General features: G+C 40.2%; 1 protein-coding gene across 1 annotated transcript in view; it reads left to right on the forward strand.

Annotated features, from left to right (window-relative positions):
* The window catches only part of asip1 (agouti signaling protein 1), a 21,048-nt gene extending 3,127 nt beyond the window's left edge, over nt 1-17,921 (forward strand). Inside the window, exons 2-4 of the mRNA XM_076024778.1 lie at nt 15,980-16,142; nt 16,566-16,606; nt 17,161-17,921. Coding sequence (XP_075880893.1) covers nt 15,986-16,142; nt 16,566-16,606; nt 17,161-17,328 — 366 coding nt within the window. The 5' untranslated portion in view covers nt 15,980-15,985 and the 3' untranslated portion in view covers nt 17,329-17,921. The remainder of the gene's footprint in view (nt 1-15,979; nt 16,143-16,565; nt 16,607-17,160) is intronic.
* The last annotated feature ends 2,087 nt before the right edge of the window (nt 17,922-20,008 follow it).

The following is a 20,008-nucleotide window of genomic DNA, read 5'->3' on the forward strand; positions in this document are numbered from 1 at the left end:
AAAAATGTATTTTCATCCCAATGCTGCTTGTTGTTGCTGCGAATGTGTGAAATGTTTTGCAACTTCTCCTACACACACACACACACACACACACACACACACACACACACACACGCTGTGTTTAACTCTGACCACGCTGGCAGCAAGAAAAACTCTCCTGAGCAATGCAGCGTTTACTCCAGATTGAGGGCGAAACTGAAGGCAAAATACTGGCCTCCAATTTTGCTCCGCATGCCACGTTGCGGTCTGAGTCTTTTACTGGTATTGATGTGAAAAAATAGATACCGCAGTAAGCCACCGTCCACCCTCGCTCTCCTTGGCTATATATGTTTTTGGAATGTGATAGCGGTAAAATGTCTCCACGCTACAGGTTGTGGTTGTGCGCGGCGCAGAGGCAACGCGGCTCCCCTCGTGCTACCTCCACTGACCACATGGTAGCACTCAGAAATTAGTTCAGCTAATCAACAATGTCGTCAGCGGGGCATCAGTGAAGTTGAAACAAAATGTTCCAATTACATTCGAGCTGCATCCTACAGAAGCCCCCAAAGGGGAAACTGGAGAATGAAAAATCTGGAGCACAGTATCTGGTAGAAATTACTTTCCTAGAGAAACATGCAGAAGAGATTTCTGCCCAGGTATTTCATTTTGCCTATTTGTACACACACAATCCTGGAGTAATTTACCTATAAATTTGTTTTGATTTAAACCAGTCCAAATGAGTGAATGGTGCAGTTAAATGCGTAACCTCAGAATTTTCAGATTTATTGTAGTTGTGAGCTACAGATTCCAGAAGGGGGAGTTTGGATAGAGTGTCTTCTCGGCGGGTTCTCGTACTGAAACGCTGCATATGAATGTACATGTGCCGCAGAGAACCGGATGCAACTTTCTGACAAATTTGCAAACCAACATTAACAAACAAAACAAACAAACAAAAGCCTCTGGCTCTACTTGTTTCTGTTAAGATCAAATATGCAGTTAAGATTTTTAAAATTTAATATTAAGGAAAATTAAATTTTGTTATTCTTATCCAGAATGATTATCTAACTGGTTTCTTCACAACGCGAGGTCATGAATCTTCAATTACGGGTTAGCGACCTAAAGACTTAAGTATCCTTACTTGACGGCAACGAGCTCCAAAAAACCCCCCCAAAACGTAGTTTCGATTAGCACAACCCAGTTGCTCCGACAAATCGCAAGCTTGCTCCGTTGTACGAGACTTGTCCACGTGATGCGAACTGAAAACCCCTCCCATGTCCCTCTAAATCAGTAGCACACTCGTAGAGCCGTTTAGTGTGTTTCACGATTTGCCAGTCTGTCTAGACGAGCGTGCTAACTTGCTAGCTTGTTACATTTAATAGCAGCTATTGTGTTTTAAAGGCCGCAGCATCCATGTGGATATCTCCAGCTCTAAAGACTTTATTCTTTTGACAGTTTGACTGCGCTAGCTACGGTGGACGGCGTTGTCTTCGGCTAGCTACTTGACTTGGACTCGAGCGTCCGTGCAAGCGTGGGCGCTTGGCCTCGAGCGTCCGTGCAAGCGCGGACGCTCGAGTCTGAAACGGCCACATGAAGATAAAGATTGCTGCGAATTAGCTAATACCAACACTTCGACTTGCCCTAAAAAAGGTACCTGCCTACGGTAACGATGTGAGTAAAATTCGACTGGGAGTAACGTACGGAAGGATTTACAGTGTAGCTTTGGCAGTTTATGTTTTTTTCCCCCTCTTGACTACTTTTTTATTTTATTTTTTTTAGCAAATGTGTGGTTCGACGACATGCCATGTGGTTCAATTGTCGCATTTCTTCCGTTACTTTTTTTTTTTTGGGGGGGGGAGGGGGGGGGGATTTCCTTTCACATTACCTCCTCTTTTTTTAACTGCTTTTGTTCTGTGGTGAGTTTGATTCTTCGTCAGGCTGACTTGCAGCTGGACTCTTCCTTTGTTTTGTTTATTTTAAGCTATTGGAAACAGTTTGGGCTTAAAATGTACTTTTGGCTTTGGGGATAAATCAGTTTTCATTTGCGAGGAAAAGTTACCGCATCGTACGAACTGACTTCATGCACACAGTGCTGGCGAACGCTAACGCAGGCTCAGTGCGGTGAGCAGATGGCTACGGCTAACAAATGCGACATCTCACTGACACACAGCTGCTAGATGCGGAAAGCGGGACGGCTCTCGGATGTTATTGTACTGTTTGTGGTCTTTATAGAATTGCGTGGGGAAAGCATTTCTGTGTCAACGCGGGCGAGATTTGTGCTTCTTCTGTTGCCTTAATTTAAGATCAAACGAAGAAGCTTCTTTTTTCTTCTTTCTCTTGAGGGAACTTCCTATTTTTCTCTTTTAGGGACCAATTGTGATCCAACTACCTTCTAACGCGTAAGAGATTGAACGCTAACAGCTTTTTGTTTGGAACGGCCGTCGTCACCTCGTCAATGCCGCGGCATGAAGGATATCAGACATTATATGATGTTTACCTGAAGAAGGCAGTGTTTTATGTATTTAACTTGTAGGGGGACATCAAATGGTACACTTAAGGAGTCACTTATGGAGGCTCCATGACTGCCAAACACTTTGATGACGAGGATCATTTATGTTTACCTGCACGGACAGAGATCAGTGGTGGACAGGAGTCATTAAACAAATGCTAAATCGATGAGTTCTGTCACAAAATATTTCCTCGCTGTGTTTTTACATTTTAGATTCACTTCACTTATTTATTGGATTGTAAATACTCTGTGTAATTATTATTCATATCATTAAATGTGTCATGGCATTTACGCGACTATCTTATTAATGCCGCTAATTCATTGTGTTCAGTGATGTACATTTAAAATAGAAAATAACTTATTGGGTTAAATCTGTGCTAAAAACACACCGTGTTGGACCGACTTTAAAAGTGATCATGAACACTGTACATTTCTGTACACATTTTGCGGTTCAAAAATCTGAAGCTTTGAACCGTGTCTGACGTTCCACAAACTGAAACGCAAAGTTCTCACTTTTATGAGTTGGCTGAGGTTTTTATTTAGCCTTTTAACATAGAATGTTGAATTAAAAAAATGTTTAAACGCATGAACGTGTATACAGAATTTTTTATAGTATACTATAATAATGTATAATAATTTTTTGTAATCTTATTAAATGAATGCAACTGCTTTAAATGTGTTATTTCTTTTTTAAACATATCATCTCTCTACGTGTGTGTGTGTGTTTGCGCGTGCGTGCGTGCGTGTGTGTGTGTGTGTATGTACAACATGTCAGACTAAGTTTGCTGTGTTATTCCATTTGTGCTCGATTGGATTCCAACATTTTAGAAAATCAGTGTAACTCAGCCTCTTAAGTATAAGTAAAAGCATAAGTATGTTGGGCTATGACTCAACCCTTTTATCCCCCCTTCCCCACTTTTAGAGCACCTTTGGTTCATGTACAGTCTCATCAATTAAAATTTACTTTTTCCAGTGTGCTAAAAGAAAGCCAACATATTTTGCTAAAAACCTGCAGGGACCGTTGCAGAGGGAATTTGGCTCATGCCGGACTTTTCCTTGAAAGCGAGCGACACTGTTGACACTGGAATCTGTCACCGCCTGTAAAACTGTGAAGGTCTTCAGCCGTCGCCTGCCCTTCGGCAGTAGAGCAAAAGCTGCTCACGAATGTTGGATGCTCCAAAAAAATCAGGGGTTGTGGTGTGAGGTTGAGCAAGAGAGAATGATATTAAGAACAGACACTGTTTTCATACTGTATGTGTGAGTGTGTGTGTGTCTGTGTGTGTGTGTGTGTGTGTGTGTCTCTCTCTCTCTCTCTGTCTGTGTGTGTGTATGTGTGTGTGTGTAATTAAACGCTAGTTGGAAGCAGGGGTCTTCAAGTGCTTGACTTAATATAATTTTTAATGAATGTAGAAATGAAAAAAAAAGTGCCTTTATTTTTTTTCTTTCGACCTATTCAGCGATGTCAAAGTCAAAAGTGTGTGTGTGACTTGGATAAACAGGAACTTTATCACCGACTCTAACTCGTCCCATCTGGACCCATGCTGCAGTCCTGTCAGCGTGGAGGTTGACCAATCACTGGTCTCTGCCACTTTCCAATGCAGTTGCAAGGAAATCAATATATGTCCCAAAATGTGTGTTATCTAGTTAATTGGATTGTTTGTTTTTTTCTTTCTTTCTTTTTTTTTTTTAAAGCAAAGAAAATAAAAGGTGTGTTCCCACAGGAACAATTTAATTGAAGAATTCTAGAAGGATCAAAAAAACACTGAGTTTATTTTAGACTGCTGGGGCACTTAAATGATCTATACCTCTGTATTTCACCTCAGTTTCTGAGACTTGACATACAATCTGAGAGAAAGGACAGATTCATTATTATTTAATGCAAGATTGTTTTGATGACGGGAAATTTTGAGATTTTTTTTTGAGTACAACACGGCCTATTTATTTACTTTTATTAAAAGTTATTAAAACTATATTGATACCTAAATATATTAAGGAGACGCATTTCAAAGCAGGCATCTCCGGCTTTGGCCGGAGATAAACGTGTGTTTGTGTACTGACGTGGCTCCATTTTTGTTGCTCTGTAGCTGAGCAGTGTTTCCCAGTGTTTTAGGGTGAGGGGTTGAAATAGTCACTGATGCATGGGCAGATGGGCTACATGTTGTCTCTGGAAAGATCAAACACACACACACACACACACACACACACACACACACACACACATTTGAATTGACAAAAACATACAAATTTACATTGGCTGTTCTGCAGAACAACTTCCTGATTTAGTAAGATTGTGTGGTTTTTAATTTACTGTTATTTATTATATAATTTGTTTATATAATTGCTTAATTTTTTTAAAAGCATTATAAACACTGGGGATTGTCAGAAATATATGACAGCTACCAACTAATGATGATGAATAACGATGACATGAAAGCAAAGGCAAGAGTTAAATTGTTGGACATTTTATAAAGGGAAAAAAGCTTTGAAGCAGATTGAATTGGCACCGTGTCTCTCGTCGTCTCATTGTTCTGATTAATTCTGAAAAAGACCTAACTAAACAAACATTTCTTCTTCTTTTAACCAGCACAATGAGCATAGTGAGGACCTTCAATAAAAAAAATAAGAGCATTTTGAAGGCTTCAAGTTAGTGACGGGTTGAGAATTAAGGCTTATTTAAAGTTGGGTTCAGGAATATTGTGGTTAAAGCTAGAAAAATACAGGAAGTCCCCACACAGATAGAAAGATGAACGTGTGTGTGTGTGTGTGTGTGTGTGTGTGAGAGAGAGAGAGAGAGAGAGACAGAGAGAGAGAGTGAGAGAATAAAACAACACACACTGTTCAGTGAAAGGACAAGACACTGAGTGCAGTGGTAGAAATGTTGACTCACAGCAAGAAGGTTGCGGGTTTGATTCTCTGGCTCATTGTGGGTGCAGTTTGTTTTCCCCGTCACTGAGTGGCTTCTCTGCAGGTACTCTGTCCTGCCACAGTCCAAGGACATGCACATTAGGCTAATTAGTGATTGGATGGATGGATGGATGGATGGATGGATGAATGAATGAATGAATGAATGATTGAATGATAAGAATAAGAATAATAATAATAATGATAACATGCCTGCCTTTGAGAGTTCTCAGGCCGGTTTATGTTGGCTATATTGGTTATATTGGTGGCACTTAGATTTCTTGTTATTTGTGATACTTGGTTTAAAAGCTTCAGATAAAATTTTCCTGAAAGAATCTTGACTTTTTGAAAAATGCGCCTGCAGCGCTGCTTTCTTCTCATTTCATGGTAGAAGCTGTGCAAACGCTGAAGAAGCAACCAGTAGCCTCTTTTGGTTTAAGCTGTCTGGAAAGTATCCCCATCCCAGACCTGTGTGCATGTGCGCTACCCCTTTTCAATCAATTCATCTCCAGGCAGTGATAGGAACCAGGCCATCAAACAGCTTGAAAAGCACTGGGACAATTTCCAAGTTTTGATTCATCTGAATCCTGCAATATGGAGTGAAACATGCATAAATCAAATGTTGCGCCGTCTCTTGATGTTCCTTCTTGCACGGTGACATCACTTGCACGCAGCCATCTTACAGTGCAGCTGAAAAACCTGGCCGGGTCAAAATGCATCACTTGCTACTTTCTAGCTGCTGACAGGGAGAAATATTGCAGCTGTCTTCGCCTTCACCTCTACGAAAATCCAGATTTTTGCAAAACTCTGCACGCCTTTTGCCTTTGACTTCCTTGTTTTGCTTGAGTTGGAAGGAATTAGTCCCAGTGACCCGCCCCTTCAGAGTCCCTCCACTTACATGTTGCACTAAGCACCGTTGGCTCCCCCACATCGTCCTCCACGTCGTGTCCCCTCATTCATCCCTGTGAATAACCAGAATCATATGCTGCTGCAGTGGCCTCTGGAGCAGTCCGTCCCTCACACTCACTGATGTAGACTGATATGTGGCCTGGAACAGAAATTTTGGATTAGTCCAGAAGTATCGAATCACTCAAAGACACAGAAAGTTAAGCGTAAACCCTCACTGCTCAACACCACAGATGGAAAGTAACCAACTTTGTCCCAACCCAACACGTGTCTGTGCGCCCCGCCGTTCAGAACCTCTACAACGTGGCCCCCGGGCGCAAACTCGTATGTGGCTAATGCAGTAAAACCTTGTGTAAACTTCACTTTTGGCCACAGCAAGAGCCGGGTCGCCTTGCTTTTGCCTCGCACTTGTCAACGCACACCGTTACAGTAATGTGCAAATCTAACCGCTCTCCGCTCGAGGCTACACGGCTGGTAGTGCAAGGAGGCCACGGCTAGCGCCGCCTTAAAAAAAGAAGCACAACAGCATTTCTTAGGAAAATCAAATGAGACAGGATCTGCACCTAGAGCTGCTCTCTGCCCCTTTGCCATCGGCCATTTCACCTGCTCCTCCGTTTCAGTTGAAACCCACAGCTGCTGGGAATACATACATACGTGTCTCTCTCTCTTTCATATATTTACACACACACACATATATGAATGTATGTACACACACACATACACACAAACTCCACACGCAAGAATTATAGAATATAGAGTAGAGGTCATACATCCTTTATAACAGTTGAGTCACTGTTGAGTTCTATGGACACAATTGCGTCAAAACGAATCAAATTGGCTGAATCTGCTTCTTTTGAATTGGAGTTGTCATATTTTCAATCCATAGTGCTTTGTTTATAAGAGAAACAAGCTCAATCCCATTTTGTAGTGGGCTTTAGGTTACACGCTTGGACAGTTACTTTGTGGTTGCAGTTTACTGGTAAATATCATTTCTTCAAATAAGCCTCTTTTTACAATGACAAAAAAAAAAAAAAAAAAAAACACTTTGTAGAAAATTGTATTTGCCCAGTTTTGTTTTGTTTTTTTCTTGATTAAATTTGACACCAGAATTAGCTTTGTGATGAGATTTGGATTATTAACATAAAAGTAGCCCATAAACAGAAATGTCTTAACCTTAATATCTGTCAGTGGATGGCCAACAACCAAGACATGTGCAGTTTACAGTTGCAGTTTGCCCAGCTGCATGTCTGTTGCTGCTAAGAATTAAAAAAAAAAGTTATTATTTTGAAATCTCCATTTCATTTAATTTCATACAAACACTTTTAATGCATTTCCCTCATCTACTGTCAACTGTCAAGTTCACATTAGCAGTGAAATAATATTATCCAATCAGAATGGTCATCTTTATGAAATGTTTAGGACTTCATGAATGTGGGGGAAGGCCAAGCTATGTGTTTTGATTTGGAGACTGAGGGGCAAATTGTCCAATCACGCTTAGACTAATGGGTGGAACTAAAATCAAAGAGAAAAACCTCATATAACTGTACACCAGGCTCAGTCCAATAATGATAATAATAATAATAATAATAATAATAATGATAATAATAATAATGATAATAAAATCCATCCATTTTGTTTTCCCCCGCTCTTCTAAATCGTGCTTCGGCTGAGAGACAATTTGTTAGTTATCTTGTAAGTAAAATTATTTTTTTTCCGCTTGTTGTTTGTTTTGTTTGATATATATATATATATATATATATATATATATACATAGTCACTAATGGTCATTAAAATGCTCTTAAAATCACCCTGTCCAATATGTTCTATTTTTAAGAATGTTCACATAAGGAAAAATGGACCTGGTTTACACCTCACAGAAGAATAAATATAAAAGGTGACATTACTAGCTCTGATGCCATATAGCTATGAAGTGGCATCCACGAGATATTGTAAGGTTATTATAGGCCTTCTGCATGTTAAGAACATTTAGATTGGTATTGGTAACAATCAGGTGGATTGCCAAATACTGACGGGTATTTCGCACACTGTTAACGACCATTCAGAAATGACCTTCCCAGTCATCACTTGTGATTTGCAGCTCACGCCAATTGGTTAATAAAACTTACTCTAAAAATAACCACTGCATGCTGTAGTTACTCCTCAGTTGTGCTCTGGCTAATCATTTTATCTCATTAACTCGTTGTGCTTCTCTAGCGGATCAAGACGCCGGGGCCTGGTCTCCAAAACTCCATTAAAAACAGCCACTCCAGCTCTCGGGCAGTGCTCTAAAGTCAAACCAGACGGCGCGGAGAAGATGTATTATGTTGAATGGAGTTGCTATTTTACAAATACAATGTGTGTGGCATTCCTGCACAATGCTTTCAAAGCTTTCAAAGGAACATTATAATGCTGAAAGTGGAACTCCACCAAGAGTGTCTATCAAATGTCCCAGCCCCTGAGCGTGTGTTTTTAGAGGCACTGCGGTGTTTGTTCATTTATTTTTCAATTCCACCTCTCTTAATTTTTTTTTTGGGTGAACCAGGCGGGACTTTTGCTTGGGGGCCGGGGGTGGTTGGGGGGCTGTCCCCTGTCGTCGGGGGGTCCCGGGGCGGTGGGGGCGTCTGGGGGTGGAGGGGGGCGGTTGATGCGCCATACTGGGCCCGTGGGGGGGGGGGGGCATATATATATATATATATATATATATATATATATATATATATATATATATATATATATATATATATATATATATATATTTATATATAAATATATATATATATATATATATATATATATATATATATATATGTGTATATATACATATATATTTATATATATACATATATATATATATATACATATATATATATATATATATGTACACATGTATATGTATATATATATATATATATATATATATATACACATATATATATATGTATATATACACATATATATATATATATATATATATATATATATATATATACACACATGTATATATATATATATATGTATATATATATATATATATATATATATATATATATATGTATATATATATATATGTATACGTATATATATATATATATACATATATATATACACACATGTATATATATATGTATACGTACATATATATATATATATATATATATATACACACATGTATATATATATGTATACGTACATATATGTATATATATATATATATATATATATATATATATATATATATGTTCAGTTTATTATTTGAATAAGCCCAGTATCGGACAATTAGCTGTGCAAATTTACTATCTACTGTATATTGTTGCCAGCTGCCTCCTCTATTCCTCTCTCTCTATCCCTCTCATCACCCCCCCCCCTCCCCCACCCCCCTCTGGCCCCCCTCACTCATTTCCTCTTTCTACTTTCTTCTCACCCCCCCTATCCCTCCCTCAGTCCGGTCATGGCCAGAATGTCACCTTTCCACAAGAATATAATAAAACCACTCAAGAGGTAGCTCCTGAAACGACCCGTGTGGCTCACACTCTCATGATCTACCTCTGAGAACATAATCTGTCAGCCATCAGAGACATTCAGAGACAATTCTGCTTGTCATTATGGCCAGACCGGACAATGGGGAAAAAAAAGAAAGAAGATGTATCATGTTGAATGGAGTTGCTATTTTACAAATACAATGTGTGTGACATTCCTGCGCAATGCTTTCAAAGCTTTCAAAAGAACTCCACCAAAAGTGTCTATGAAATGTGCCAGCCCCTGTGCGTGTGTTTTTAGTTGCTGTTTCCTGTTTCATTAGGACAACGTGACTTTACTCAACATCGTAACAGTCACAATAGATTCCACAACAGAGTTTGTCTGAACTTTTACCCTTTTTAGGGATTTGGTTAGATTAGTATTAATGACCAAAGTCTTTTTACTCTCTGGCAGCTGCAGCGGGAAAAGTTGATTCGGTGGAACAAATTTCAAGAGGGGAATGGGGATGAGCGTCTGACCATGGCACATCTTAAATTACTAATAGCAAAAAGGAAAAAAAGAACAAATAGGTCAACGCTGAAGCTACTGTGACCAATTACAAATCCCTCTATATAAGCATATTTTCACATACACCGAATCATTCACTCCCACATCCTTAACACTAGCCAACCTTAAAAAATTACATATGCGTTCGTCAACAACCTGCACTAAGCAGGAAAAAACAAACAAACACATAATACACCATCTTAGCCGTTGGCTAATAAATGGGGATCAGAGAGAGAGCAGCCACTGCTGCTGGGAGACCTGACTGAGATCTCGGTCTCTTTTCTCTTTTTTCCCATCCAAAGCTACTGAATATAAAACAAATTGTTTGGATTGTACGTCCTCTGCACTCAGCTTTAATTCGGCAATAAACGTTTCGTCAGACAATGGTTGAGTCAGATGTTATTTACCTTGACAGTTTCGGAGGTGAATTCCTCCTTCGTCAACTGACAGCCGCAGTGATGTGTCAGACACGACGACTGGGAATATGAGGAGGAAAACAAACACAAGCACTGTTGAAATCTAGAAGGCATCTCACTGAACCCATGTCTGACTAAAATAAATGTTTATGATTAAAAGAAAGACATGATGAACGCCTTTTAACTTTTACTCTTTGGGTCTGTCTAAAGGAGGGTTAGTAGTGGAAGGTGAGCTGCTTCACAGGTCAGCTCAAGGTTCTCTGCACCTAAGGACACAATGACACATTCTTGGTCCTGTTCACACATTCCATCGGTCGATAGCCTGTTCTGTCCACAACTGTAATTGTTTTCTCCTAAAGTTGACCTAAGTTCCATGTGTACATGTAAAAAGAGGTATCCTGAAGTGGAGGAAAAGATTGTCTTTATTTGAAAACTTGACATGTTTCCCTGTGGCCTTGAGATTCTGTCACTTGGGTTGGGCTGTAAGATGAATGACAGAGCCAAACTCAATGACTTGTGTAATTAATTATCACTCTTTGGATCACCAGGGTCTCCAACAGACAGCCGTTTGACATGACATCAGTTTGCCAGACATTTGCACTAGACGGCATCTAAATCATGGAATACAGAAGTGCTCAGTGGTGCCTGGAAGCAAATGCTACAGCAACCTCTGTTCAGTGCCAGGGGAACGGAGAGGAGAAGATGTGCGCCTTTTATTAATTGTCACCATCTTCACGTCTTCACTGGTCGTTGACACTGTTCTGTTGTTGTAATACGGCACCAGATTTTTGTACTTTCAAGTTTCACATTCACTGGTGGCTAATCAACTCCTGTCTTTCAAACAAGACATATATCTCATGTTGATATTACAGATAAGGCAACGCTGTGTAAATCCTGAGAGAGGACTGGGAGTCGTGTTACGGTGCAGAATACATGTCGTTGGTTTATTCTATTCTCATCAAAAGCTCAATTTGAACGACTATGTCACTGTAATAGACGTACAAATGTAAATAGACCTCAAATTGATCAATTTTAACCCTCTTTTAAAAGTCTCCATCATCGGCACACTGAATTGCATTACTTTCTGACTAACATTCCAGACGATCAACAACAGTCAGTAAACCAGCCAACAGGTCCCTTGGCTGCGCTGAAGAATTTTGCACTGTTCAGTAGTGGAATTGTCAGTTACGCGGAGGATTAAAAAGTGGAGTATTAAAAAGCTTTGTGGTCAATGAAACGCCCCTGGCGTTTACGCCGACTGCGCGGCTTCGTTATCTTCTCTAGGAGACAATGGCCCTGTGATATGCCAGGGTCAGCACTGGAGGCAGCTGAATCCCGTTGACACCAGAAAACACTGGCTTTCCCCCGAGATTCCTCTGGATTCCCCCCCTCGAAGAACTGTCTTCCCTAGTGAGTCCAAAGGAAAATTCATTTCCTCCTTATTTTTTATCTGTTGTCCTATCTCTTTTAAGACCACAACTGAGGTCTAGAATGAGGGATCAAAGACGCCCAAGAGTCAATTTTTTTCAGGCAACTGAGCTAAATGTTATGAAAAAGACCCAACAGTCTCTAATCCCTTCCCACCTCATTCCAGCTTTATTTTTTTTTTCTAAGTCATTGGATAAAGGAACATCTTGATCCTCTTAGTGCAGAGTGAAGTGGGCTTCAGGTGATCTGGTAGGGCTCAAAAAACAACAATAAATATGAAAAGTGTGGTGTTGAGTATGGATAACTTTAAAGCGGAACAAACGCACAAGAGCCAAATGATGTGTCAGAGGATCGTCCCCCCCCCCCCCCCGCTGTTGATTCTGTAGATATTTGGATATTTCTGATATTCTATCGGCTCATTTCAGAGTTTAGGCTCCCAGTCCAGGACAAAGGCAGCTACTAATCCAGTCAAGAATAACAAATGAATAACATCTTAATTATTAGTTCAACAGAAATTACACAGTATTACAAACATTTTCTTTCAGTTTGTTTGCTCGCTTCCTTCAGTAGACCTTATGACTCCATGCCTGAACAATACAAGCCTTGCGGGTGAAAACATCTCATCAAGGCATCTGGTTTGCCACTTCCTAAATGTTTTATTAACCACAAAAGCCGCACTTCGATTACAAGATCTTTTTTAAAGGGATATCCTGGCCAGATACCTCCTAAGAAAAGTTACGACCAACATAGAAAAATGATTAAAATTATATCACAGAGCTCAGGTAAAAAAAACAAAACAACAACAACAACAACAGAACATCAAACTGATAAAATGATCACCACTTGTTTCTCTGAGAATCTAAAAACACCCGCTGAGTTGAGCTTCATGGTCTCCCTTCATGGCTGCTGTTGTGCTTTAAGGGACGTTTAGTTTGTAGACTGAAGTCTTCCACTTAATGGCCGACATGTGTACTGATTCTGTTTATATTCTACTCTTATAATGTCTCCTAGCTCATCAACTTTCCTCAATGTCTGCCAGCTGTTTGTTTTTTTTATATGGCTGTTATTACTTCCTGTCGCCCATCTGGATTTTGTGCATAAGCAAAGTAAAACAATTGCAAACAATCTGTGTGAACATTCCCAAGATATATAATATATAATTAATAATATATAAAGATATAATTTGCCTGAATGTGGGTTAAATTAGCCTGAATGTGGGTTAACTCCAAAACAATGAATGGTAATTACAGCTTTGATTTGTGCATTCCATTTGAGCGGCCAAGTGACACCTAATAGATTATAAACCCAACCACTGACATCTTTGAGGGACAAAGGAACTCTTCCCTGTTATAAATTGGGTGTTGTTGATAGTTGGACCCAACACTGGGATGAACATGTGGATATTATTTCCTGCTGCAGCGCCTGGAAGTGGAGTTAAGTGGAGTTGAATGGGGTAAGCAAGACTCATGGAGCACTTAATTAATGCATTAATGGGTCATTTTCACATTAGTCCTCAAGTTTTGACTGATCTTTGGACCTTGTCCACGGGAGATTCTGCCTGTGGGGGGGTTGTCTTTACCAGCGGATTTTTCGTCGATTGGAGTGGGTGGGGGAACATGCGGCCCGTCGTTTGGGAGTTCCCCTGATCTAAAGGGAAAGAAATAAAGACTTTCTTGGGGCATTGGTCCCTAACCCCAAGAAAAAAACAATCCTGGTGAATATTAAAACATTGTTTTGTTTTTTTCAATTAGTCATGCAGTGTTTTTTATTTTGAAAAGGTGACGTTTCAAAACAACAAAACCATACCTTCATCGGGGTTGACTTGGGGTTCCACTGTGATGACTACGTGTTTCCTTGACCTTTTTTGAGCAGTGTATGTAGTGAATTTAAGTGGGACTTCCATCTCGTCTTATACCACATACTGGTGTATGATGAAAGCAGGCCTTCATCAAGCACAAGTTGGCTAACGACAGCTGGAGACAACACATTGCATCTCCATTGCAAGCACAGCTAACGTAAAGGCTACTCATGATGTAATGTGTTCAAGAAGTGGTGTTCCAATCCTCAGTGGGTGATTTCTACCACTAACCCTCGTGACTCAGTGCCAAGAGCCAGCAGGCGGCTGAAAGGGCAAGGGGTTAAGAAAAGAGAACTGGGATTAGGGCTTCAGAGTTTGGGCCATGTTGGTTTAGAAGGAAAAGAAAAAAGAGAATGTTATTCTCCCTTCAAGCTCAAGGCTTATCCTGAATTTTTCAGTGTGTGGGTGGTGAGAGGCAGTCATGCATCTGTTCTCTGGGCTCCACCATACAGAAAATCTGGATTTGTTCTTTGGCTAAGACGTCACAGCACTATGCAGCATTGATGTGAATCAGCAAGGCACAGCCTTCAAAGCTCAATCTCTAGATTTCCTTTACCTCCACGCTCATTGCTGCTTTAGATGGGATGAAAGAGGGGAAGCTATCAGTGGTTGATTATAGTTATCGGTTTGCCATCAGACTCCTCTGGGAATCATTCAGCAGTTGTGTTCACAGTGCTACAGTTGTTACAGGACGCTGATTGCAGGTAGTGCCTGAGGATGAGGCTTCAAATTCTCCCTTTTCTGTCCAACTGCTTGCGTGACTTGTCCTGGACTCACTAATGGCATTTTGCTTTGGTTTGACACAAGGATTGGTTTACATTTATGTTTCTGTCAACCTAAATGTTCCTGCTTTTGGTTCTGGTGATGGTTAAAGTTAAGCGGTGCCACTATGTTAAACGCAATGTTTAGTCTTTATTGAACAATTTAGCAAAACAGAAACTAAAGGTATGAATTTTGATTAGAGTGGAAACACCTTCAATTGTGCAAGCTGAATTTAGGTACAGAGCAGATGTGGGGAGAACTGATGTGAAAATGTACATTCTGCTTTGCAACAAGTACACAGTCCTTGTTCATATTTCTGTAAAGACCTAAAAGCAGATCGTGGTGAGAACCAGACTTTTTCCCTTATCTGCTCTAGATCTGCGTCAACTCGTTGTGGAGGCAACCTGCTGACAGCAACGCTAATGACTTCAGTGCTGACACAGCCAGTGTCAAGAAAATCAACAGACAATGTGCATCACATATTTCGAGAGATACATGTGGAACTTATTACATTTTTTAAAACAAAACTCACACGTCTGTGTATTAACACAGAAACAAACAAACAAACAGACAAACAAACAAACAAACAAACAAACAAACAAAAAACGACAACACTGAGACGTCACTCTGAATTCTTTGCTAACAGGGTTGGCAGTGCGCCACAGAACGACTAACTCCACACAGTCGGCGAGGGCTTAGATGAATCTGCTGAGGTACAGGTTGAAAAATAGTAATAATAATCAAATGTTGGCAATTCACTCACAGGAAATCCTCCTCAAACTAATCAGATTGCTCCCAAGTGGTGACACCAGACTATAGCCCAACATTCATATATCAAAACCTTTTGAAGCGGCTGATGAAAACCGTTGCGTTATGACTGTTTATGTTGTTTGCAACTATAATTCGCTGCAGGTGGCCTAAATTGCAATTAATGTGGTAAATGGATAGCATGCAAAGCAGCATACTTACTATTGTTGTAATAAATAATAATGTTTGATTGTCTATTGATTTATGAATCCAGAAGTTGGAAAATGATTAGAGATGCATCCTTAATTTGTCAATGTCAAATGGCAGCTGATTGACTGCGGTGAAAACGCTGAAGTGATCAAAGCCAAAGGAACGGATACTTGATTCTTGCCAAGATCCAAAACTAACCGTCCACTCACTGTGTGTTCTTTTCTCTCTGTGATGTTGTTTCAGAGAAAGATGCAAGGTTTCCTCTTGCTGAGCTGCTTCGTCCTGGTGGTGACAGAGTCCGTGCTGGGTTCCGCCCACATGATCCCTGAAGAGAAGCTCTCCAACAATCGAGTTGTTGCACTCTCTCAGAACCTTGCCATAATCCCACCACCTGTCATTATAGTGGGTAAGAGAACGAAGGTCCAGGGGAAATATTTCAATAAAATTCACGTCAAAATTTTTGGGGAGAATTTTTTTTTTTTTTTTTTTTAAAAACATGGTAATGCCGTATCACGTCTGTAATTGCCTCAAACGTCCTTTACTCTGGTGATAATACTGATAGCGTCTTGACATTAATAAATAAATTCTCTATTCTCTATCCATATACTTTCCAAAATTTAAACAAAGACCACAGTCATGTGACTTAATAAAATGAATCACCACAATGTAAATGATAAACAGGTTTTAACTGGTAATAAAAACACAATTAACCTTAATAAACTATTTTAAACAGTTTTCATGAAAAAAATACAAATTTTACTCATTTACACATTTACTCCTCTGCTGTAAAAATTTCAGAGATGCTTTCCTTTGTGATCTTCTCTTCCAGAGCTGCCCAAGACTCCGAGGAAAGCCAAGAGGCAAAGAAAGGTACTTGTCTGTGCTGTGATCAGAGAAACATTACGGTAAAACATTAAATGCCCGCTGTTGTTAAGGCACATTTACCTCAAAAACACTTTGCACTCGACTTCCCAGCAAGTTTTAACACGACTCCCCAAATTTGGGACAGAACTTCACCAGATTTGTCGTTTAGGACAGCAGCACGCTTGTTCGTGTTGCTGTCACGTCGTTAACCCTAATGAATGACTAAGGTGACGTTTCACAGTTGCAATCATCCAATAATGCGCTGCTTCTCCTGCCGACCAGTCCACACCTCATTTTAAACCTCTGGCAGGCAAGTCCAAGGGACGACTACCAAGGTGGAGTTTGTGCTTCGCAGACATGGAAGATTGTAAAAACAAAGAGCAATGCAATATGTAAAGTAAAGCCAATTTATTAGCCTTAATGAGGGAGACACTACAATAGACATTACATTTGCAATGTCTGGTAATTTGCGTCCTTGCAGCAGCAGCAGCTATCAGACTGCTCACGTACAATGTCATGGGTCATAACTGCTTGATCTCTCCGTCTTTTTCTCTGCTCAGAACAAATTTGGTGTAAAGAAACGCCCTCCTCCTCCTGCCAACTGCGTTCCCCTGGGGGGAAGCTGCAAATCATCTGGCAGCACGTGTTGCGATTACTGTGCCTTCTGCCAGTGTCGGCTCTTCAGAACTGTCTGTTACTGCCGAATGGGCAACCCTTACTGCAGCTAGAGGACGGGGCCAGTCCGGCTCCGAGCTGACAGATCCAAACTTCATGTAAAACACCTGTAGTGGAGAAAAAACAATGTGAGTGGTGAATTACTTGTAGTCCTAGCCGTTGCCTTAAACCCACTGCATGAAAGCACTTTAATACAGAGGACTGCAGCAGAGAGAACTCTGCTACTCTTTTTTTTCAGAGCATATAGCTTGCAGCACTGCAAAGAAACCTATAAGTAAAGATTTTTTTTTAAAGGGGCAATATGTGATTTTCATCATTACCAGATTTAAGGTGACAACAATTGGTATGTGAAGCTCTAGTGATGTTATTTCTCCTGTGGCTGAGCGTCACATCTCTGTCTTTCTCTCTGTTGATTTGTGTCCTTCTGCTTACAAAGCTGGTCTGTGCATGTGAATCCATGCCTCCTTCTGGCCATAGGAACAGTTGCTCTGCGCGGGCAAAGGCACTGCAAGAAAACACATGCAAACAGCATGTAGCGCTCTCCAAATGAGCACTAATGTTGGCTAAAATCATGCTGTATGTAACGGATACAACCCTAAATCTGGAGGGTCGCCTTTAGAACTGGTACAATGTTGTGTTTCCAAGGGTACCGCTATCAGTGACGGACCTGCATCCGACACAAGCTAGCATAAATACACAAGTGGTTTAGTTTTATTTTAACTGCCTTTGTATGACTACAATTAAGCCTCTGTTCCACTAAAATTAGCGGGATGACACCATGTTTTTGGACGCGGGACGTCGCGGAAGCAATCGGCATTGAGTGTCACTGGTAGCGGTCCCCTAAGAAACACAACATGGCAACAACAACATTAAGCATAATTTTACCTAACGTCAGTGTGTCGAGCTTCTTCACATGTGCACACTTTCTCGTGGCCAACAAAAAACAAACAAACAAACAAAAAAATCACGTATTGCCACTTTAAATTTAAGAAAAAACTGCTTATGTGCACAAATAGCATGGATTTGCTGAAATAGTTTTATATCCAGCTTTGTTTTTTTTTTTTTATATATACATATGAATGCTTATGATATCTGAGGGTGTGGACCAGTTGCTTTCAACCCAGAGTCAGAGCCGATTTGATTAAAAAGGGTCCAAGACAGTTGGGGTTCGTCCATTCTGTGGTTGTCAGAGTTGACAGAGTTTGAAAAAAAAAAAAAGCCAAATCAGTCAGTACAGCCTGCTTACAGTGTAAACAGTCACTGGCACGGAGACCTTGGACCAGTGTGACTTAAACCCGGACAGGCCCAGTTCTTCATTTGTGTGGCGATCTGAACAGCCAAAAATAACCGCACACAGATGCACAATTCATCTCTATGACTAAGAGGAAAACAAAACCAAAAACAAACAAACCTGTTCCTCAATATTCATGTGATTCTACAACAAATGCGCCGCACTTTCGTTTTACTTTGCCGCTTTCGCCAGCTAAGCTGAGGTTAACCCATCTGTGCTTTATCGACAAAACTACATGGCTGTGAACGACAAGACTGCTGATTACTCATCGGTATCCATTATAAAATAGTGAACTCAACATTGGACTTGGAAAGCACTCTGAGGTCCACAGGCAAAGAAAAACTCGTCTATATTCCAACTTTAAATATCTGTTGAGAGGAGTTTCCACTCAATTAGATCATAATGTGGTGGGGCAACCAACCAACATCATATCCATGTTTAAAAAATAACTTGTTAAAAAAGCACAAACAACTATAAAAAATGTGTTTGATACTGTATAACGAAATACTCCATGATGTGTCTGTCTCTCTAGTATTATATGTATGACTATTGTATGTACGAAAGTTATCTGCCAGCTTTTCCTGTAGGCTACGGAGGAAACTAAAGTGCTGCCGTCAGCACAAACCGTTCACAAATGTCACACGAGTCCAAAGTCTTAGTAAAATACGTCTCACCAGTTACCTGACAATGAATCTGTGTCAAAATGAATGCAGAGTTGCACAGAGGAATCTGTCAGGGAGAGCGTGAGCCTGTGCACACTGGTGAGTGGCACTGCCAGGCCTCTCCACGGGGTCTGGATCAGATGTGAGAGGCTGGAATGGTGGAACCAGAGGCGGAATGCACTTTTTACAAATGTATTAAACAATCTGAAATGTGCAATGTTGCCTTTCCGAACCATAAAAACACTTTGGATGTTTGCATGACACAACATATTTTGTTGTAACTGGATTATCTGATGAAAGTATTGCAATGTGTCTTTTTTGTGTAATGTGTTTTTTTTGATTAAGATGATGCATATATTTACACATTTCACAGCAGGAAATATTGCTTTTCCAGCCCACTATATTCTTTTTTTTAAATCTGGAGATGCATGTTATTGACCAAATGTTTAATAAAATTGCATTTACAGGCCAATGACTCGTCCATTTTTCTCATTATTATGTTGTAGTTTGAGGAGTTTGAGGAGAGCCTGTAATTGCTTTTAACGTTCACTGGGAATAGTTCAAGAGAAACGTGGTTTCATCAGAACAGTTGTTGAGCGTATTGGGGAATTTGTGCAAAAAATAGAAATCAGCAAAGAGAAAGTTACGACCTGGCTCATTAGGCAGCACTGCACACACGCAGGAAAGGCCACTCAACCTCAATCCCAGGGTGGGTGATGGGTTACACATGACAATGAATGTGTCATCAGCCAAACCTTGTCTGAAGTCATGACAACAGAC

This window comes from Nelusetta ayraudi, unplaced genomic scaffold (genome assembly GCF_046127955.1).
Source record: "Nelusetta ayraudi isolate G7.1 ecotype Tasmania unplaced genomic scaffold, CSIRO-AGI_Nayr_v1 ptg000017l, whole genome shotgun sequence".
Classification (NCBI taxonomy): Eukaryota; Metazoa; Chordata; class Actinopteri; order Tetraodontiformes; family Monacanthidae; genus Nelusetta; species Nelusetta ayraudi.